Source organism: Prionailurus bengalensis, chromosome E4, assembly GCF_016509475.1.
Source record: "Prionailurus bengalensis isolate Pbe53 chromosome E4, Fcat_Pben_1.1_paternal_pri, whole genome shotgun sequence".
In the NCBI taxonomy this organism is placed as follows: Eukaryota; Metazoa; Chordata; class Mammalia; order Carnivora; family Felidae; genus Prionailurus; species Prionailurus bengalensis.
In genome coordinates this window covers 19486813-19508702 of record NC_057360.1, presented here as the reverse complement: position 1 = coordinate 19508702, position 21890 = coordinate 19486813, and the positions used below count along the sequence as shown (strand labels likewise).

The 21890-nt window shown below is 49.5% G+C and overlaps 1 protein-coding gene across 8 annotated transcripts in view; it reads left to right on the top strand.

Moving 5' to 3' along the window:
* Positions 1-19578, top strand: part of SEC16B (SEC16 homolog B, endoplasmic reticulum export factor) — a 55150-nt gene extending 35572 nt beyond the window's left edge. For 7 of the 8 annotated variants that reach the window (XM_043569071.1, XM_043569072.1, XM_043569075.1 and 4 more), the window contains 14 exons: positions 1664-1781; positions 2982-3093; positions 4985-5090; positions 6735-6875; positions 7925-8035; positions 9055-9127; positions 10693-10965; positions 11703-11767; positions 14764-14916; positions 15087-15182; positions 15516-15621; positions 15751-15830; positions 17767-17865; positions 18501-19578. In XM_043569071.1, the coding sequence (XP_043425006.1) occupies positions 1664-1781; positions 2982-3093; positions 4985-5090; positions 6735-6875; positions 7925-8035; positions 9055-9127; positions 10693-10965; positions 11703-11767; positions 14764-14916; positions 15087-15182; positions 15516-15621; positions 15751-15830; positions 17767-17865; positions 18501-18569 (1602 nt within the window). In that variant the 3' untranslated portion in view covers positions 18570-19578. The remainder of the gene's footprint in view (positions 1-1663; positions 1782-2981; positions 3094-4984; positions 5091-6734; positions 6876-7924; positions 8036-9054; positions 9128-10692; positions 10966-11702; positions 11768-14763; positions 14917-15086; positions 15183-15515; positions 15622-15750; positions 15831-17766; positions 17866-18500) is intronic. The other variant, XM_043569076.1, reaches the window with a different exon arrangement.
* Positions 19579-21890: the final 2312 nt, after the last annotated feature.

Here is a 21890-nt window from a genome sequence, read left to right as displayed (position 1 = left end):
CCTGGCTTATGCGGGGATAATAATAGTACCCAATGCGTGTGACCGTTCTAGGAGAAACGCCTAGCAGCGGGTATGGTTCACGGCCAGAGTGCAGTGAGTAAGAACTGCTCTTCTTGTGATTTATCATCATCATCACCCTCATTCACACTGCATCGCCCAGATAAACAAAGAGTAACTATAAAATGGAGTTGGATAAAGCATCTTTTGTTCCTGGGGATAACTACAAAGACCAAATAATTAGGGATTGTTTTGACTTCCAAATCTTAGCTATTACTATCGATCTCTTGCTCTACCCATTCTAATAACAAACGGGAAGATGGACTGGTCTACAAATCACCTCCTTCCTTTTGCTGGGCTTCCGTGTATGTGTGTGTGTGTGTGTGTGTGTGTGTGTACATCTGTGTATATGCACCTATGTATAATTTATAAAGGGCAAACAAACTAAGTGCAAAGCACTATGCTATGTGCTTTACCTAGCTATCTTATTTCATTATCAACAATAACTGTTATGTAGAATATAACTCATATTATGATCTCCACTTAGATGAGGAAAAAAGGTTTTGAGAAACGTGCTCAAGGTCACACAGCTAGTAAAAAGGCGGGATGCCAGTTGAATCCAGGGCCTGGGTTGTTTCTGTGATGTTCTATTGCTTCTTTATAGATATTTCCTGTCCTAAAATTCCCCTTCATTCGGGAGAAGGGAAGCCCAAGCCCCACCATTTGTGTGGGGCATTTCCCCACTTCCAGGGTTCTGTGTGCACCCTGCTGCCCCCTGGTGGAGCTCTGCTGCCCCTGCATTGTCACCAGAGGTTGCGGGCAGAGCCCACAGCTAGGAGCAAGATGAACAGGGACTGCGTGTGGGGCTGGGCCACTTGGCCTGCTTTTCTCCAGCCATGGGAATTCAACTTAATAGGGTTGTGAAAATTAACTGAGGTCATGTGTGTGAAAGGCCTTTGTAAAACCAGAAAACACAAGCCATTTGGTAAGGTATTAAGGGGCCTAGGGTTGCCCTGACTTCTAACAGTCTAATGTGGATTCTTCATATGAGCCAAGGATGTTTGGTCTTCCTTCTCCCACTGAAACATCAGGGTTTGTTTTGTTTTCTTTTTCTGGATTTGTCCCTAGCTGTTGGGGTCAGGGGTACCAGGAAGAAATTTGAAAATCAGTAAGTGATCAAAAGTGTCATTTTATTTACCTATCGCCTGAGGTTCCTACGAATGCATGTATGCGTCCGTGTCTGTCTGCCTGCCCATCCTTCCAGCAGTCTTGTCTTTTTGTTTGTTTGTTTAAGTTTACTTATTTATTTATTTTGAGAGAGAGAGCAGAGGAGGGGCAGAGAGAGAGAGAGAGGGAGAGAGAATCCCAAGCAGGCTCTGCCCTGTGAGTGCAGAACCCAAGCAGGGCTTGAACTCATGAACCGTGAGATCATGACCTGAGCTGAAGTCAGGAGTCAGATGCTTAACCGACTGAGCCACCCAGGAGCCCCAAGTCTTGCTTTTTAAAAGGAGATCTGGAAATCAGTGACTGGCAGCAATGCAGGTGGCGGAAGCCGGCCTTCCCCGAACTCCTCGAAACCAGGAGACAGACAACAACGTTCTTCATCCACGTTGTGGCCCGTGATCCTTCGGCCAGTAAATCTTCCATTTTGTCTGCTGCCTTCCAGTGCTGTGGGGACAAGCAGTGGGGAGACTGGAGGCCTCACTTGGCCGTGATTCTGTCAAATCAGAGTGGGGACCTGGAGCTGCATCAGCGCACAATTGTCACCATGGGGGACACTCTGGGTAAGCAGAAGCCAGCCCTGCCCCCTCCTCTCCTCTAGGCTGTGTCCAGGCCACTTTACACGTCTATCCTCAGGCTTTTAGGTTCTGTGCAGGGCCTGCGTCTGTGCCTCAGGCTTTCCTCTGACCCAGGGGCCTCAGTGTTTGGGGGTCGGAAACTCCAGAGAAAGGAGTGTCGTTCTTGTCTCTCCGTTTCCCAGATTTTCTGCTGCAATGCAGTCCAGGCCCCTGAGACTCGGGCTGGGCTGCTGCGGAGGCTCCCCTCAGCAGCTGGTTTTCTATCCCTGGTCAGAGTCCGCCCAGGATGGCGCTAACACACAGGGAACCTCGCCTCTTGTTATGGTTAGCCGCACGGCGACCCAGCTCAGCCAGAGAGGAACTTCTATTTTTGCCTGAACTACCCTGAGTAATTGTGTAGGCTTTACCTTTATTATCTCTCAGTGAACGTTGCCTTATAAACACTAAGGGTTACAGAATGTTCCAGACCGGAGGTTCTCAAATTTGGTCAAGGGGCTGAATGCCTAGAAATCATGATAGTCTTCGTTAACTCTGTGAAATATTGCTCTGTTAAACGGAAAAGAGCGATGTGCAAGGTAGCACCAAGTCAGACGGCAGGTGGGTCAGCGGCCAATGGTTAGAAAGGGAGGCGGGTTTTGTTTAGTCCTTCCTGGGCACCTGGCCCTGTGCTGAGTACGTCACCTACTTGAATTAATTCAATTTTGAGGTAATGGAAAATGTATGGGAGAACATTCTGAAAATGGGAACAGGCTGGTCATTATTGGTAGTTTTTATGAGACCTGCGAAAAGTTTTCTATTGTTTGATTTTAGCAGAGGAAGCATTAGTGCCCCCGAGGAGTCTAATTTAAAAACAGCTACTTCTTTGCTCAGGTGTAGGCATCTGCTCTCTTTTCACCCTCAGGAAGGACTTAAAATGCTTAGAAAATTCCTAATCACGAATATACTAGGAAAACACAAATCAGTGATGTATTCTGGCTGAAAAGAATTGAAATGTAATGTCCGAAGCCAAAAATGCTGGTGGGAGGGGACAGTGTGGTTTAGGGCCAGCGACTCTGGCCTTCCCTCCCCGGAGGATTCTCCCCTCGGACCCCGAGCCCCCTCTGCCATGTCTCTCCCACCCACCCCGATGGTGGGTCCCCACACAGCCATGTGCCGTAACTGGGCCTTGCTCTCCTCCTCCTGCAGCTGGGAAGGGGCTGGTGGAGGCAGCCCACTTCTGCTACCTCGTGGCTCACGTGCCCTTCGGCCACTACACCGTGAAGACAGATCATCTGGCCTTGCTTGGCAGTAGCCACAGGTAGGGTCTCCTGGGGGAAAGGGAATGGGAAGGACGGTTTCCAGGGAATTGTTTGAGGGAGGCCTTGTTGGGTCTTATGGCTCTACTTTCCATTTTCTTGTATGCATTTCACCTACTGCTGCTCCCCTCCTCTGGGGCTGTTCTGCACAGATCTGGGCAGGGAGGTGTGTCCGGTGGGAGCCGCATCACCCCTCCAGGGGGCCTCAGGCCCCAGCCCTGCTCCCCAAAACTGCGTGTGGATCTTTGCGGTGTATTGCCCCCTTCTGACCACTTGGTGGCGCCCTGGCTCCATGACCAGACATCATCTCTTAAGAACTGTCAGTGCGATCGATCGGGGTGGCTTGAGGTTCTGTATTAGGCAGCCCTGGGCTTGTCTCAGAGTCAGCCCTGGGCAGAATTGGAAATTGCAAGAAGTTTATGTTTACTCCTTACACCCCTACACTGACGGTGCACAAGCTACTCAAAGTCCAGCCTGTTACTTATTCTTCGTTGGCCATAAGGTTAGCGTTTTCACACAGAAGGATCTTTTTTTTTTTTAAGTTTATTTTGAGAGAGACAGAGTGCGAGTGGGGGAGGGGCAGAGAGAAAGGGAGCGTCTCAAGCAGGCTCCGCACCATCAACGCAAGAGCCCGATGCAAGGCTCGAACTCACGGAACTGAGAGATCATGACCTGAGTTGAAATAAGAGTTGGACGCTTAACCAGCTGAGCCTCCCAGACTCCCCTTCACACGCAAGGATCTTAATAAGCCTGTAGACAATGAGTAAATGGACAAAAAAGATCGGTTTGCTTCCCAGCAGTTCTCCATGTTCTGGATCTCTCTTCCCCGCCCCGCCCCCCCAACTTAACATACCCTAAACTCTTACATTGTGCCAGTCATTTTATTTGCACTATTTCCTTTAATCAGTACAAATTTATCCTATGAATAAAGTATATATTTAATCTTAACTTTATACAGGAGGGAAACCAAGGCACAGAGAGGTTAAATAACTTATCTAAGATAGCACAGCTAGTGTGCAGCCACGTTGGACTTGGAATCCAGGCTGTGAGGCTGTGAAGTCCTTTCAACTGTTGCGCAAAACTGCCTACCTCTGTGGAAATGTACAGCCGTGGCCAGCTCTCTGGGTCGTGATCTCTGACAGCATATAGTGGGCTTGTCAGAGAAGACCACCTGTGCCAAATGTGACAATACATGTGCACGGGTTAATTCGTCTCCCTCCTATGTTTATATGGTACAAGGACATTTCTGGAGATAACCTGTGGTGATCGAGATTGAGAAGCACGCCAAGCCGTCAGGGCCCGTGGAGGGGTCTGGTAGCCCCTGGGATCACATTTGGCCAGCCCACTTCCTCATTGCCTCATTGGCTGAATGAACACCCAGCATAGGGACTGTCCTTTGATTTTTGGCTCAGCTGTTGTCCCCATTCTTGGCCATGCTTTCTTTTCTGGGTGCTCTCGAGAGCACCCTCTTACGCTGTTTTGTTGGGGCCAGGAGTGGCCTTGCATAGATGCACGTTCTAGACCTTCAGGGTACTAAGGTGAGCTCTCAGCATATTAAAGAGCAGCGCCTAGTGCCCTTCTGAGGAGGAGGAAGGTCAGTTTGCCTTAGGTGACCCTCCAGCAAAGAAGGTGGAGGACCCCCCTTTCTGCACTTCTGGTGCAGGGCTCTGCTCTGTTCCTTCCCCAGCCCCAAGAAGGAGGAGAAAGAGGAGGCAAAACATTCACTCCGGAGGCCCCCAGTCTCCTTCCCGTCTTGGAGTCGCCCCAGGGATCAGCCTAGGGCAGGAACTCTATCTACCTTGTTCGGATGCAGCTGGTGCTTGTCTACTAGGGTTTAAGTTCCTCCCTCCCAATCCCCCCTCAATTTCTTTTATTGTTATTCCCTGACTGTAGTCAAGAGTTTTTGAAATTTGCAACAACTGAGGCTATCCAGAGGACGGAAATCTTCGAGTATTGTCAGATGCTGGGCCGCCCCAAATCCTTCATCCCTTCTTTCCAGGTAACTGAACCCACCCGAGGGCACCGCCTTAGCTGCGTCACATGGCCGCGAGCAGCTGGGTTTCCAGAGTTGCTGTTTGGCACAGGGTAGCTGGGCGAAGTCATCTACAGCACTTTTCCTCGTTAGCTTGAGCGTGGGAAGAGTTAGGATTTCTTTCTAGGTCCCCTAAAAGTCTGCATTTCAAGATACGAAAGCAGATCAATGCAGCAGCCCCTGTTGCTGGAGGCTCCTGCCTTGCCCCCGAACAAATGGAAATTGGCCCGCGTCCTGTCGCACCTGCTCCGCAGCAAGTGCCGCTCTCCGCTCTTTGCAAACAGCTCTCCCTTCTGCTCCTCCCCTCTGGCCATGCGGCCTGTTGGGGGTGGGGGGCGGGGAGCGGGACGGCCTAGCCCAGGGGGGTTTGCCCAGCTTGCTCCCTCCTTCCGACGTGCTCCTCCCATCTCTTTGAGTCTTCTAGCTGCGCAAGTTCCTTCCCGCTCCATCCCTGCCCTCACCCTTCTGTCTTCCCCTGGGGGGGGGGGGGCTTCCGCTGTGGAGGCGGGGGGAGGGCCCTGCAGGTTCTACTCTTCTCTCAGCTTCTCTGCTTGAGGACCTCATGTCACACCTCCAATTCATCGGGACTCCTTCAGTGCCCATGTGGAGAGTGTGCCTGGCAACACAACACGCGCACGCACACTCACAGCCCACAACACAAAAAGCACAAAAATGCTCGAAAATGACGGCCTTCGTGTATAGCAGCTTCCTTCATTGTTTTACCGAAGACTCTCCCTCCCCAGCAAAGCCGAGCAGATGAGCTCCTTTGGGAACAGGTCTCTCTTCTCTCTCTCTCTCTCTCTTCTTTGGTCATCCCACCTTTCAGTCACCTTTGGGCAGACAGGAAGGAAGTTAGCTTTAGCGAGTGTGTTCTGTGTGCCAGCAGGGCGCTATTGTGCTTTGAGTATTATTTCTAACCCCGCGAGGTGGGCATGACTCCCTTCCTTTTGCCAAACGGGAAACTGAAGAGAGGAGTCACATGCTGTGGGCTCCTAGCTCTTGCCTGCCATTTGTTCTAAGAACTTTACATGGATTGTCTCATTTAATCTTTACAACAACCAAGGGGTGAACGGGATTGTCCCCGTGCTGTAGTGAGGAAACTGAGGCACAGGGAGGTGTGGTAACCAGCGCAATGTGGCGCACCCAGTGTAGAGCTGGGATTTGAAGTTGGGCCTGATTTCCAAACCCTCACGGCTCTACCTTGCTGTGCCCCTCATGCTTCTGTAAATAGCTGTCTGCCTGCGTCAGAGTCATTTCTTCTTCTTTCCTATGTCTCCCCCGGTGCCTGGTCCTATGCTCCACAAATGCCAGGCTTTCCAGATTACGTGGGCTTGCTTATCGGAAGTAACTAGTCTGGTGCATTCCCGTGGTGACTCGGTCTCCAGAGACTGAACTGATGTGACTCCCATCCCTTTCCCAGCGATGTGTGACCTGCAGGCTGGATTTGCAACTGTGCCCCTAGGCAGACAGAGTAAACCAAATGGCACGAGGCCCTCCTTGATATTTTGGACGGCAGAGTTAGCGGAAGCTGGCAGTCAGCTGACTTATCTACATGTCTCTCCTTCTATCCTGCCCAGATGGACTAGTCACTGGCCCCGCTCCTCTCCACAGGTGTATAAGCTCCTTTATGCTTCCCGTCTGGCAGATTATGGCCTTGTGTCCCCGGCCTTGCATTACTGCGAAGCCATTGGCACGGCCCTCCTTAGCCAAGGAGAGAGCGATCACCCTGTGCTATTAGTGGAACTCATCAAGGTGAGTTTCTCAAAGGGTTCTCTGCAGGTGTTTTATCTTCGGTGTTCAGAGAAAGCTATTGTGAAAGCAGCTTAGACTCCACAGCCCATCTCCTTTGAACATGCTGGAAAATTGGAGTCCATGGCTGTCTTTGACCACGTACGCATGCCCAGGCATGATAAGCAGAGTCCTGACACCACACAAAGAAGCAGGCAGTGGGCGGGGGTTGGTGGGATCGGGGGACTGGAAAGCAGGCGTGTGCTGTGCCAGGAATTTATTCTTGCATCCGCTTTTCTGGGACAGTAAAACCACATGTTCCGGTCAGCCGTTCTAATTATAAATGCTGGACTTAGAGTATATATTTTAGTGATTAAAACAGGAAATGAGCCTTATTAAAATGCTTTTAAATGCATGGAATACTTTATCACATGTGGGGTATGTTTAAAAACGATAACATAACATATCAACGTTTAGTTCCAGGGGAAGAAAATGATCGGGCAAATAGTGCCAATTAATTGAAGAAAAATCCATTAGCTGGAGAGTAAAAAGACAGCCTGTTGTCAATTTTTGCTTTGCTTTAGACGAGGTCCAACTGTTGGATTCAGCAGCCAATAAAATCTGTGGTGCTGAGCCCCCTGCCCCTGAAAAATGTAGGGCGCTCGGGGACTCAGAATGGAGGTGCTGTCCCCGCCCCATGGAATTCTGGGATTGGAATTAGCATTTTAGCAACAGTCCAGGTGATTCCTAGGAGCACCCACGTGCAGTACTTGAGAAGCAGTACTTGAGAAGCAGTACTAGAGGAGACAACTTTGCAGAGACACAAAGCTGGGTAACAGTTTCTTCTTATATTTTATTGCATATCTAACACCAAGATGGGTTAATTGTTTATTTATGTTGCAGCTTCAGGAAGGTATCTGCTGGATTTGCTAATCAATTATTCTTGGTAATCTAATTTGCAAGGGAGTTAAGACTGTCTTTCTCCTATTCCCCTGTTGCCTCTTTCCCCATCATCTATGTCTGCTTTCCCCTCTCTTACCTTCGCCCCTGACCCGGCTGGGAACCGGGCACAGCTAGCGGAGAAACTGAAGCTGTCAGATCCCTTGGTTGTAGACAGACGCAGAGACCGGGACCTGGAGCCAGACTGGCTGGTGCAGCTTCGGAGGCGGCTCAAGGAGCTGGCGGTGAGCGGGGTTGGAGCCGGGACGGTGGTGAGACCTCTGTTTCTCTCTCCGTTCCCCTGGAACAGAGCACTGACCTTGACAAGTCCCCGACCCCAGGGAGGGCCATCCGCGAGACACAGGTTGACCCAGGGGGGGGTGGCGCTCAGCCCCCCAGCTGTTGCCTGTCCCTCGGGCAGAGATGGTCTCCTGGGTTTGCCTGTGAGGCCCTGGGGCCCTCCTGCCAATCACCCTTGTCTTTGGTCCTAGAAGCTACATTTATGAGCATTAAAGCTTTCATCTCTCTGTTAGGAACAATGGATCACGGTGGACTCGTGTCACTTTCATGTAATGTAGGGCAATTGCTTAAAAGATTTCCGGACCTTTCCTTTTTGTTCTGACAACTGCAGAAGCTGCTGGTAGTAATTGTAGCAGTAATTCGAACAGGGCTGCCTCCATTTCCTTTCTTCCAATCTCTATAACGACGGGAGAGGGTGGATTTTTCAAGGCACACACAGCCCTGACTCCCATGGGCTGCACGCACAGGGCCCTGGGGCCCTTCCCGTTGCCCCTTCTGTGGGGAGACGCTGGGAGACGCTGGTCTCCTGGTCCCTGCCTGCTCTGAGCACACCCAGGAGAGATGCAGGGCTGAGGCCTTGCCCTTGCCCCTCCCCCACCAGCCCTCAGCATCCGGTCCAGATTCTCATACCTCGTCACTCCCTCTGAAGTTTCTTTTTGACTTAATTTTTATTTTTTTATTTAAAAAATTTTTTTAAGATGTTTATTTATTTTTGAGAGAGAGTGAGCAGGGGAGGGGCAGAGAGAGAGAGAGAGAGAGGGAGACACGGTATTTGAAACAGGCTCCAGTCTCTGTGCTGTCAGCACAGAGCCCAATGCGGGGCTCAAACTCACAAACCTGAGCCAAAGTTGGACGTTTAACGGACTGAGCCACCCAGGAGCCCCTTGACTTAATTTTAAACCATTGTCCCCTGTCCTTGCTTTTCTTTGTGTAGTTTAAAAAGATTTTACTTTGTGTTTAATAGCAGAAGGTCACAGGAGACACTGGGGATCTTTGTCCTGCTCACTCAGATGCTTCTGGAGTCGGGGGAACAACAGGTACCCGCGCTGATGACCTGAGTGAAAATGGCTGACTCTCTGGGCCTGATCGTAGAGATAACAGAACTTAGAAAATATTCGCCTGGCCCTTCCTGGGGGGTACTTCCTTGCCTGTACAAATCTGACCTTGTCCCCACAGCTCTGTCTGGCCACAGCCATCCTGACACTTCTAAGTTCCCACATGTTTAGAGTTTCTGCCTCACATTCAGGTTTCAATACTCACCATGTTGTATCGTGATCCCGTTTCACCTGCCTCCGTACCTTCTCCCCAGCTGATGAGTTTCTTGAGGCCAGAGAGGGTGGATTGTCTGTGTTTCATGTAGGTGTTGGAAACATAGGAAGATTTTTTTGAGCTATCAGTTTGATTTTTGAGCTAACAATTGCTATAGACATGTGACAAATGTTTCGAAATGTTGCCAGCACATCCCTCCTTTCCCCTCAGGATGCCCCTGAGGGCTGGGTCCAGCCAGCATTATTACCCCCAGTTAGCTCTGGGCCCTTTCCCCAAGTGACCACAGCCCTCCGCCCTGTGGTGGGGTCAGGACAGGGTGTCATCTCTTGATTTCCAGCCGTTTCCCACCCGCGGGCGTCTTCCTCACGGAGGATGAGCTGGGGGAAGGCGAGGAAAGCGGGCCCTGCTTTCTGTTTCTCAGCTTTGCTGCTGTATTCCAGCGCCTTCCAGGCAGAGGCCTGGAGGGGAACCAGGCCAGGGCTTCTTGAGTGCTGCTTCCGCCGGCAAGCAGCCCTGTCCCTTGTCACCCAATTGAGCATGTGGGTCAGCAGCCCCACTGGCCCCGTGACCATCAGCCAGTCATCCACACCACAGCCCATCTCATTAGCAAAGTGGGAGAGCCAGAAGGAATCCCACCACACTCGCTTCCGGGACCGATGCTTTGGTTCATTTCTGTGGTTCTGATTTGGGGTTTTTTTTTAAATTTTTTTTTTTCAACGTTTATTTATTTTTGGGACAGAGAGAGACAGAGCATGAACAGGGGAGGGGCAGAGAGAGAGGGAGACACAGAATCGGAAACAGGCTCCAGGCTCTGAGCCATCAGCCCAGAGCCTGACGCGGGGCTCGAACTCACGGACCGCGAGATCGTGACCTGGCTGAAGTCGGACGCTTAACCGACTGCGCCACCCAGGCGCCCCCTGATTTGGGTTTTAATGGAAACTTTCTAAGCTTCAAACACCCAAGTCCATTAGGAAATCCTTAAAGGAGAAAGTTTACCCCCAAATGAAAAAGTGTGGAGTGAAACAAGGAAGGTAATTTCTATCCTCCTGATGTGCTGGTTCAAGGCTCAGAGATCATACAAGGCAGTGAGGGAAATAATTTTGTAAACTCTAAGTCACAAGCAGTGACAGGTGTTACAATCACTGCTGTCTTGTATTTGTCATCACATTAATGGCGGCCACATCAAGTGGCCTGTCCTTGTGACTGCTTTCCAAAGAGGACATGGCAGGAATGACCCTGGTGTGATGGGTCCACGCTAATGTCACATTGCAGGTCTCAGTCCTTCTTCTTTGCCCTATGTCCTTAGGAAACACTTTCTACCATGATCTTTTAGGACGTCAGAGCCACTCAGAAGCCCTTGGGGACCGCAGAGCCTTGTGGCCAACACCGGAGCAGATGGGGCCAGGCCAGCCCAGCTCACAACACCCCATTCCCCACCAGCCCAGTTCCTGTCCAGCAGGAGGAGGTGTGGGGCAGATGGGGGTCCCCGTGCCTCTTTACTCGGTTCCTGAGGTCTGTCTGCCAGGGACTGGTGGCTGTATGGCCGTGACAGGCCCTCCTGGAGGAGAAGCCTGGGAAGAAACCCAGCAGATATATCCACCTCCTGGTAAGACCTGCCGGCCAGGCTGGAAGCCTGGGGTGAAGAGTGTTGAAGGGGAGGAAGCAGATGATGGAGGTGGGCGGGGTCAGAGGTGGGGTCAGAGCTGATCAAGCCCTGAAGGGTGGGTGTGCACCTGACTGAGGGCCTGCTCTGTGGTAGCCCTGGGGCTGGGACTCTGCCTGCCTCCGAGGGCTTGCCCTTCCATTGCAGCCTGCCTCTCCACTGGACAAGCATAGTGAGGCTCACAGCGGTCACTCCTGCCCTCCCCTTGGATGCAGAGTTCCTAAGAGAGAGGCTGCAGGGTGGAGAAGGGAGGAAAATGCCACTTGCACCCAAGTGTGGTGAGCAGTGCTGAGTCACCAAGCGAATGCTGGCGGCCAGACAGGGGGATTACATCGTAGACCTTCTAAGATAAGGTCCTGTCCAAAACAGCAGACTCAAATGGAGGGGAAGGTCAGGGAAGAACCCTGTGAGCTAGCTCCACGTGACCCAGGTTTCCAGGATTCCTAAGGAATAGCCTTGGTTCGGGGTAGAGGTCAGGTGACCAGCATGTCCTGGGGCAGCTGGAAGAGGGTTGTGCCCGTGGATTCGCATTTACGCGATCCAATTGGTTTGGACTGGATAGGCTGGGACCTCCAGCTGCTTTGCAGTTAGAAAAGCCGACAGTAGCCACGTTCCTTCTTCAGATTAGATGGGAAAAGCACAAGTTCACATCACTATGTTTGTGTTTTGTGCCATAACAGAGAACACAGTATCTCAAGGAACTTTCCAGCATCCGGATGGTCAAAAGGCTGTTTCCAAACCCCAGGTGAGAGGACAGAGCACAGCAGATGCTGACGCCTACCTCCTCTAATGCTTCTAAAGCTTCAGGTTTTTTCCATTTACCCAGATTTCTTAGCCATGTGCAAACTCCTTCGTCTGCCTGGCCCCAGCTCTCCCTTCCACAATGCAACTTGTTTCTCCTTGTTTCTTGCTATACCAAATCCTAGCGGTGGGAAGGAGGGCCGTGTTCTTGTTTCTGTTCAATCCTGCCAACCGGTGTCCATGGGGGGAGGGGTGGCAGGGCTGAGTTTAGTTTTGGCCTCTGAGATCTCTGACACCTCCCTCACTGTCCCACCACACACTCACCACGCCCTGCCCTGCCATGGGAGACTCTGATGCTTATTTCTTTAATTTTTTTTTAACGTTTATTTATTTCTGAGAAGGACAGAGACAGAATGCGAGTGGGGTGGGTTAGGGGCAGAGAGAGAGGGAGACACAGAATCCAAAGCAGGCTCCAGGCTCCGAGCTGTCAGCACAGAGTCCGACGTGGGGCTCGAACTCACAGACTGTGAGATCATGACCTGAGCCGAAGTCAGACGCTCAACCGACTGAGCCACCCAGGCGCCCCTGATGTTTGTTTCTTTATTGTAATGTTTACCTTGCTTTTTTCCCCAAGAGGGACCTTTGTCAGCTGTGTCTTTTCTCCTCAGGCTGGGAGGTCTTGGAGGTGGCCATGTCTAATTGGCCATTCTATCTAGCTGTTGAATGTGCCCTTCCCCCAACAATGGCCATTGCTGGTCCCAAACTTAAGATGTTCTTCAGCTTTGCCTGGTTGGAGGCTTACATTGTATACATTTGAGCATATAAGTAGTGGTTATACCGAAAAATGTCTCAAGTGGGTACTTGGCCACAGGACTTAAAAACTTCTATGCTTTACTTTTTTTTTCCTGACTGAAAAAGTAGTACATTATTGTTACAGAAAACTTGAAAAATAAAGAGAAAGTATCATACAAATAACCAAATATCGCTCATGTGTTCTTAAATGTGTATATGAAGTTTTATTTCCTATTTGTTATTTAATACTATAAAATGAGGTTTTCCATGTCATTCGTAAATGATTTTTAAAGTTTTATTTATTTATTTATTTTGAGAGAGAGGGAAAGTATGAGTGAGGGAGGGATTGAGAGAGAGGGAGAGAGAATCTCAAGCAGGCTCCACAATGTCAGCAGAGAGCCTGATGCAGGGCTTGAACTCACGGTTCATGAGATCATAACCTGAGCCGAAATCAAGAGTCGGATGCTTAACCAACTCAAGCACCCATAAATGATTTCCAATATTGGTGTGATAAAGTCCATTGTGTGAAAGCACCATCGTTCATTGGTTCCTTCGTTCACAAATCCCGAGATCCTGTCGTATCTGTGGCATTATCACAGGGTTGGGGAGACGCAGGGAACCAGACAAATCTTACTTTCAGTTTAGTGGAGGTGACTGCAGATGAACGCTGTATGCATAATGGATTTTACCTGAGATGGGGTGTCCAGCAAGGGTACCTCTGGGGAGGCCTGCAGCACAGGTCAGAATGGGGGGCCGACCTGAGCCAGGGAGGTGTCTAGGGAATGATCCTTCAAGGAAGAGGGAGTAGCAAGTCAAATAGGACTCACTTGGTAGGTGAAGGAAGGAGCAAGGGACTCACTGTGTGGTGTGTAGACAGTGGGGAGCAAGGGGCTGACAAGCAAGGCCAGGGCAATAGAGGCCAGACCAACAGGGCTTTGTAGGCCACAGGAAGGAGCCCCAAGTTTCGCTCACCACTCCCGCATTGCGAAACATTTCAAGTGTGTGTCTCTTCTTTCTTTCCTCCTCTCTCTCTCACGGCATATTGCCTTCCCTTCCCTTCCCTTCACATATAAAACACAGCGGTGGACATTCTAGTGATGGACGTGTAAGCCTGGTCTATTTCTTGAATTATTCAGTCAGGAGAAATTTCTAGAAGGAGAGGCTGCTTAGGTTGGAATCCTTGCTCTGCCAATTGCTAGCTCTGTGGCCTTAGGTTGCTTAATCTTTCTGTGTCTTAGTTTTCTCCTATATAAATGGGATGATAACAATAGTACCCACCTCGTGGGACAATTGTAAGGATTAAATGAATCACTGTATGTAAAGTGCTTAGAAACGGTATTTACTACACAGTAAATTCTATATTCAGAATTAAAAAACGAAGCTTTTTCTAGATTTGCCAAAGCATTTTCCAAAGGTTGTACCAGCTATGCCTTTTTTTGAATACAAAATGTAAATATAACACAAAGGGACAAACATTATATGGTTCTACTTATATGAGGTACTTAGAACAAGCAAATTAATGGACAAAAAGAGTAGAGGCTATTAGCGGATTGGGGGAGGAGAGAGTGAGGAGTGTTTAATGGGCACAGAGTTTCTGTTGAGGTTGATCCGATGTTCTGGAAATGGATATTGGTGGTGGTTAGCCAACATTGTGTGAATGTACTAATGTCACTGAATTGTATGCTTAAAAATACTTAAATTGGTAAACTTCATGCTATGTATATTTTACCACGCACACAAATAGAAAGGCGCATGGACACATTTTGCTGCCCTCTGGTGCATTTGTTCACGGTTGATCTTGAGCAAGTCTGCCAGGAATGAGCTCTAGGATGAGTTAGGGCCAGTGTATTACAGTCTCTGTCCTCTTGGGTGTGTGGGTCCCCACGGGGGGTTTCCTGTTGTCTTCATCTCCAGCGGTAGCATTCCATGTCTTCTGCTCCAGGCCTCGGCATCGTTGTGGAAATCTGATGTGGGGAGGTAGCATGGCAGCCAAAAGCCCATCCAGTTAGGGACACCACGGGGACTGGGATTGGGCTCTGGCCTTGTCCTAAGACCTTCCGCAAACCATTTCTCAGCCCTGTGTGTCCTCATCAGTCAGGTGTGATCCTGGAAGGCCTGCCTGCTGATGTACTGAGCGGGGCTGGTGATTTGCCTTTGTAGCCTGTCAAGTGCTATGAAAATATTAGTTCTTATCTTCTTTAATTCTAGGTGCCGCTGATTCCCAGATCACGAAACGTTTCTGAGAGTTCCACCGTTTCAGTCAAGGAGGATGAGGAGGAATCCTCCGATGAGGCAGATAAAAAATCCTCCCCAAATCCAGCACAGACGGAAAAGCTAGGAGATGTGAAAGAGAACACAAAGGTGGCGGTCTTGTCCTGTTGCCATCATTCCCCCCACCCCCAACTGGGGGGCAGGGTTGGGAATCTGGGCTTGGCCGGGCCTCTGACAACCCACCATCAGACTGGGGTCGGTTAATCTATTCGGCCGGAGGGGCGCACCACAGGCCTTAAATCTCCCCCCTTCCCTTCCAGAGCTCAGGGTTTGGCTGGTTCAGCTGGTTTCGCTCGAAGCCCAGAAGCAACGCATCCCCTTCTGGAGAAGACTCGTCCGACAGTCCCGACTCTGAGGTGAGCATGAGGGTGTGAGGGCAGGGACACTTCCGCCCTTTGGAGGAAGTTTCCTCAGAACCTCTGAGGCCCGGAGGTCTCATCTGACATTGGCAAAGGCAGATGATGAAGGGTCTTAAAAATTAGGACGAAGAATATTAACTTTAGGGGGCCAGTGGTTGTCTGATCATTGAACAGAGCAGTGGCAGGAAGAAAGTGGAGTTTTGGGGTGAGTGCCCGGCCGCAGGTCACAGGTTGAGGCCGCTGTTGAGGGCATGGTGGGGATACAGCCGCCGGCATGAATTTGTTAACCACTGGCATCACCAACACTGCCTTTCTTTCTCCACTAAACAGGAGACCTCCGGAGAATCTTCTCCTCCTCAGGCCGGGCCCGGCCTCTCACTGACATCTCTCCCAGAGCCCCAGTCTCTGCCAGGAGGCCCCTTCTCTGGGGCCACAGGTACCGCCAACCGCATGCCCTCTGGGCTGTCTGTGGGCTCTCTGTGCTCCTTGGCCATTGGGGGTGCCTCTGGGAGTGGGACTCCTCAGCCCTGGGCAGTGGACACAGCTCCCACTCGTTGTCTTCTAGGCGAGGGCGGAGTGCAAGGACCCGCGTCCGGTGAGGGAGTGGCCGAGGGCACAGGCAGTGGAGGCTTGTCTGGGCCTGAGGTGAGCCGTCTTGGGGCTGGAGCCTGGGGCCCCACCAGATGCCTGTGTGAGGACTGCACACTCGGGGTGGGCGGGAGGCGCCATCTTGTGAGGGTCTGACTCGGGGAATCAGAGAGAACTTCTGCACCAGTTTGCTAGGGCCACCGTAACAAATGTCCTGGACTGAGCAGCTTAAACAGTTACTTCCTCACGGTTCTGGAGGCTGCAAGTCTGAGATGGAGGTGTGGGCAGAGGTGGTTTCTCCGGAGACCTCTTTCTCAGCTTGTTAGATGGCAGTGATTTCACATGGTGGCTCTTCTGTGTGTGTTGGTGTCCAGATTTTCTCTTCTTATAAGGACACCCATCATACTGACTCAGGGCCCACCCTAATGACCTCATCTTACCTTAATCACCTATTTTTTAATTTTATTTTTAATTTTTTAAAGGTTTTATTAGACTTTTTTTAATGTTTCTTTATTTTTGAGACAGACACAGAGCATGAGTGGGGGAGGGGCAGAGAGCGAGGCAGACACACAGAATCCTTAGCAGGCTCCGCGAACCCACGAACCCATGAACTGTGAGATCATGACCTGAGCTGAAGGCAGACACTTAACGGACTGAGCCACCCAGGTGCCCCTTTAAAGGTTTTATTTATTAAAAAAAAAGTTAATGTTTATTTATTTTTGAGAGAGAGAGAGACAGAGTGTGAGTGGGGGAGGGGCAGAGAGAGAGGGAGACACAGAATCTGAAGCAGGCTCCAGGCTCTGAGCTGTCAGCACAGAGCCTGATGCAAGGCTCGAACTCGCGAGCCATGAGATCATGACCTGAACGGAGGTCAGACGCTTAACCAATGAGCCACCCAGGTCCCCTTTAAAGGTTTTATTTTTAAATAATCTCTACACCCATGGTGGGGCTTGAACCCACAACCCCAAGATCAAGAGTCAGATGATCTACCACCTGAGCCAGCCAGGCACTCCCTTAATCACCTCTTTAAAGACACTACCTCAGGGGCACCTGGGTAGCTCAGTCAGCTAAGCGTCTGATTCTTGATTTCGGCTCAGGTCACGATCTCATAGTTTTGTGGGTTTGAGCCCCTTGTTGGGGGCTCTGTGTTGGCACGTGGAGCCTGCTTGGGATTTTTTTTATCTCTGCCCCTCCTGCACTTGGACTCTGTCTCTCTCAAAGTAAACAAATAAACCTAAAAAAAAAAAAAAAAAGACAGTGCTTCCAAATACATTCTGAAGTACTGGGAGGGTTAGAATTTCAACACACGAAGTTTCAAGGGGACACAATATCAACTTCCTATATCAACTTCCTCAGGTGAGATCTAGAGAACTGCCTCTTTCCCTTCCCCAGAGCTCATTAGTGTCTTTGGCAAGGGCTGTACACAATTCTTTTTTTTTTTTTAATGTTTATTTTTGAGAGAGAGAGAGAGAGAGAGAGAGGCTGAACCCGAGCAAGGGAGGGGAAGAGAAAGAGGGAGACACAGAATCCAAAGCAGGATCCAGGCTCTGAGCTGTCAGCACAGACCCCGATGCAGGGCTCAAACCCATGAACCACAAGATCATGACCTGAGCTGAAGTTGGATGGTTAACTGACTGAGCCACCCAGGTGCTCCCCCACCCCCTGCTTTTTTTTTTTTTTTTTTTTTTAATGAGGGCTGTAAATTCTTGATAAATCTTGCACACGGTACAAATTTCATGCTAATTGCCAGGAAACCATTTTTATTTCCTGTGGTTGGGTTAGAGCACTCTTATAGTATTTTAGGCCTCTCAGAGAATATGACATTACATCCAGTGCCCACGTGGGTGATGGCTGTTTGCTTGAATTACCTGAGTTCTAGCAAGAATCCCTTTCTATCTGCATCTCTTGACCAAAGTTGATGTGCAGGGAAGCCCTTGATTTTCTGGAATCAGAAATGGTGATTGATAGGATTTTCTATTGATTTCCATCACAGGGTGTTTCCTCTGAGTTTTTCTACAACCCTGGTGTTCTGCTGCCCCCACCCCCCTTGAAAGGAGGTGTTCCTCTCTACAACCCATCTCAGGTCCCCCAGGTAAGGAAGCCCCGAAGGGGACGGGTTAGGAGCACAAATTTTGGATGAAGGTGATCCAGGTTTATAATCCTAGTTTGCCACTTACCATGTGTGAGTTCTTGAGCAATGCCTTACTTGCCCTCTGTAAACCTCAGTTTCTGCATCTATAAAGTGGGGTTGGTAGTAGCTACCTTGCAGGGTAGGTGTGAGGATTAAATGGGAGCATGTATGTGAAGGACTGCACACAGAAAATGGTCAATCAGTGTCGTTATTAGTGATACGACTCTTGACCTTTCACAGGTCTTGAGACTTTGAGAGACACATTGGTGTTGGTACTGGTGGTATGGAAATACCATTACTCCAACCAGGGGGTGAGGGGATCATTGCAACCTTTGAGAGAAGCTAAACTTCCTGCTCTTCAGGGACCTGGGGCAGACCGATCCTCTAATGTGCCGAGTTGGCCTACCCCCTTCATAAAATTGAATTTCTTCTGCCACATCCAAGAGGTATTGGGTGAAAGTAACTGATTAGAATACCACAAAAGGAAGCCAAATACAGCTTGCCTGTTCAGGATCCCCTAGCTCAGTCCTGCTAGCCAGCCCTGGATGGAGTCCTGCTTGGGGCTATAATCTCATGTGACGTTTATTCTTTTCCAGCTCTCCATGGCTACTAGCTTGAACCGGCCGAATCGCCTAGCCCAGCGCCGCTATCCAACCCAGCCGTGATGAAAACCACACCCGTTCCAAGCTGGTCTCCTTCCTTGATCTCCAGCCCCTCTGCCATATTGGGGTCCCCAAGAGGGTTGTGCTGGCCTATTGCCTCCCCTGTCACGAAGAAGGCAAGAGGACAGGGTCTTCTAGGACACAGCTCAGTCCAGTCTCTTAACATTGGCTTCAGAATGGAGAGTAGTCGGGTAGAATAGCAGACCGGAGGTGAGCAGAATGCCATGGGGGAGATTCAAGATGGTGGCTTCAGATCTTCAGGAAAGGCAAGGTTAAGAACCCCTTGGCTGGAATCAATGAGAACCCACTGGGCTCTGAGGCAGGAAATTATTTGGGGGAGGCTCTCAGAGCAATATTCGCAACTAACTTTGACTGGTTCCTCAGTGTTAGTTATGGACCGATTCGTGCCTCTAGTTAGCAGAGCTTTTATACTGAAACTTGATTATTGCTTCCTGTCATAATTCCCTCCACAGTGACATTTCAGCAGTTTCCCTCTTGGTCCTAGTTTTGTGCACATTTTTATGTGCTTCAGATTAATTATATTTCTCTCACTTTCTTAGCTGGTCCTATTTTTTCACATTCTGGCATCTGGCTATCAAGTTAGATTGCTATAGGCATCATATTGTCATGGTAACCGCTGAACCTAGTGATGCAGATGGATGGAACATCAGTATAATAAATGATGGGGGATGTTTCCTAAAAATGCACCCCTTCCCTGAGAGAGGAGAACGTGTGCCTGATAGTGTTAACCCCGCCCTTCCTACCTCGGGCCTCTGCGGATTGATGTTCGCAGGGTCACGGGAGCCAGAGGGAGGCGGGGAACATCTTGGAAGCTTCCAGTTCTCTTTTCAAACCCAAAATAGGAATGACTCTTGCTGTTTGTCAGATTTGCTGAAAATTGCTCCTCACAAAGAACATTTTTTGTATGTGTAATTGTACATACAGGTTTTGTACTCTAATGCAGTACAGTTCTGATGTTGATAGCGATTAAACCAGATCATTTTATAGCAAATGCTTGTCTCTGGCTGATTTTTGCAGAGGGAGAGAGCATCCAGAGCACATTCATCCCTGAAGTGCTTCTAATAATGGTTTCATTGTGTGATAAGGTGCGTATAGCTGGAAAGAGCCCTTTGTTAACAAAGAATCTGGGGACTGAGCCTCTTAACTTCCAAGTCTAGTGTTATTTTTTCAATTGAAAAAATATGGACAAAAGCGCCTCTGATGCAAATCAGTCACTCCATTAACTAAATATTGCATACTCTGTTCTCTAAAAAGTTTATTCATCTCTCAGATTAAATTAGGAAATGTCTGCATAAGTGTTTTCTAGACTGAGAAGGCCCTCAGTCAATGCTGTTTCCTTACTTCCCCTAAAAGACTGCTGCTCCTTCACTCTGGTGTGCTGACACCCAGTGGCGGTACTATGGCAGTCATGTGTGAGTTTCACAGGACCCAGACTCGGATCTCAAGGCAGCTCAACCTTGTAAACTTGGGCAAGGTTATTTCACTGACTGGTGCTTCAGTTCCCTCAACTATAGAATGAGGATGAGAATTATGATAGTAGCTACCACATAGGGACATGCAAGAATGAGAACCAAAGTCTTAGAAAAGTACCCAAGGGGCGCCTGGGTGGCTCGGTCGGTTAAGCGTCCGACTTCGGCTCAGGTCATGATCTCACGGTCCGTGAGTTCGAGCCCCACGTCGGGCTCTGTGCTGACAGCTCAGAGCCTGGAGCCCGTTTCAGATTCTGTGTCTCCCTCTCTCTCTGCCCCTCCCCTGTTCATGCTCTGTCTCTCTCGGTCTCAAAAATAAATAAAACGTTAAAAAAAAAAAAAAAGAAAAGTACCTGGAACGAACCAAGCACTCTGTTAAGTGTGGTTTAAAAAATTATTAGTAAACAATATAATAAGTAAAATCTAGACTGTCCTGTTGCCTACCAAGTTAAACTGTCATTTGTTTTAATATATTTTTTTAATGTTTATTTTTGGGAGAGAGAGCATGAACAGAGGAGGGGCAGAGAGAGGGAAACACAGAATCCGAAGCAGGCTCCAGGCTCTGAGCTGTCAGCACAGAGCCTGATTCGGGGCTCGATCTCACAAACCGTGAGATCATGACCTGAGCTGAACTTGGACACTTAACCGACTGAGCCACCCGGGTGCCCCTAAACGGTCAGTTTTTCATTCATGATATAGGTAATGGAACAGGAACTTAAAACTACTGTTCATTCAGTGTCCTTATTACTGAGTTTTTCTTCATGCACCTATCTGCCACCAATGCCAGATCCTGTGGCTTAGTGCCCCTGGGAACAAGGGCTTCAGGGAAGTCCTACCCCATAAAAAGAAGCTCTTGAGAAAAGGAGAGTGAGGGCTGAAGAGGAAGGCAGAGACAGCAGATGGCTGGTGTGCTCACGTCCTCCTCCCGTTGGCGTTATTCATGGAAAGCCAGGAGTAAAGCATCAACAGAGCAAGCACTGAGCTGAGTTACTTCCTGGGCAGAGGGATACCCAGCAAGGGACTACTTTTCCGAGGGTTAAGTCAGGGGGTTTTATGCACTAGAAAGGGAGGCCGTCATGCTATGTTTGCTAATTCATGATTGAAAGCTTGTGCTCTGCAAAGTCAGGTGCATCCATTAGTCTGTACATGGTTGGTTAAAACAAGTCCTGTTGTTCCTTGGGCAGGAAAGAGCCCTCAGCTGGGTCCAGTGAGGTCTGATGAACAGGGGTCACTCAGAGTTCTTGGTTGTTTATCAGCTCTTTTTACTCGTGGTGATGGTGGGGAGGTTGCTGAAGGTCATGATTCTTTTACAGCTTCAGCTGGCCGAAACCAGTTTTGGTGAAACAAAGCAAGTGCAGCTGTAAGAGGAAAGTATTTGTTTCCTTCTTTAGAAAGTGGAAGCTTTGGGGAGCAGAGCAGGTTGTGATAGAAATCTGCTGCTAGGGGGCGCCTGCGAGGCTCAGTCGATTAAGCGTCCAACTTCAGCTCAGGTCATGATCTCTCAGTTTGTGGGTTCGAGCCCCAGGTCGGGCTCTGTGCTGACAGTTCAGAGCCTGAGCCTGTTTCAGATTCTGTGTCTCCCTCTCCTTCTGCCCCTCCCCCCACTCACACTGTCTCTTTCTCAAAATAAAGGCATTAAAAAAAAAAAAAGATGCCTCCAGGGCTGGAAGAGGCTTGTGGCCTCTTCCTTATCTGTAGCTTGGGAGAGGCTGCAGGGTCTGAGGGGAAGCTGGCTCTGGCCTAGCAACTTGTCCCACATGACTTGGGAGTCCTAACAGCTTGGCCTCAGGGACGGTCAAGGTCTGAGGCAGAGCTTCTAGCACCCTGCAGCCTG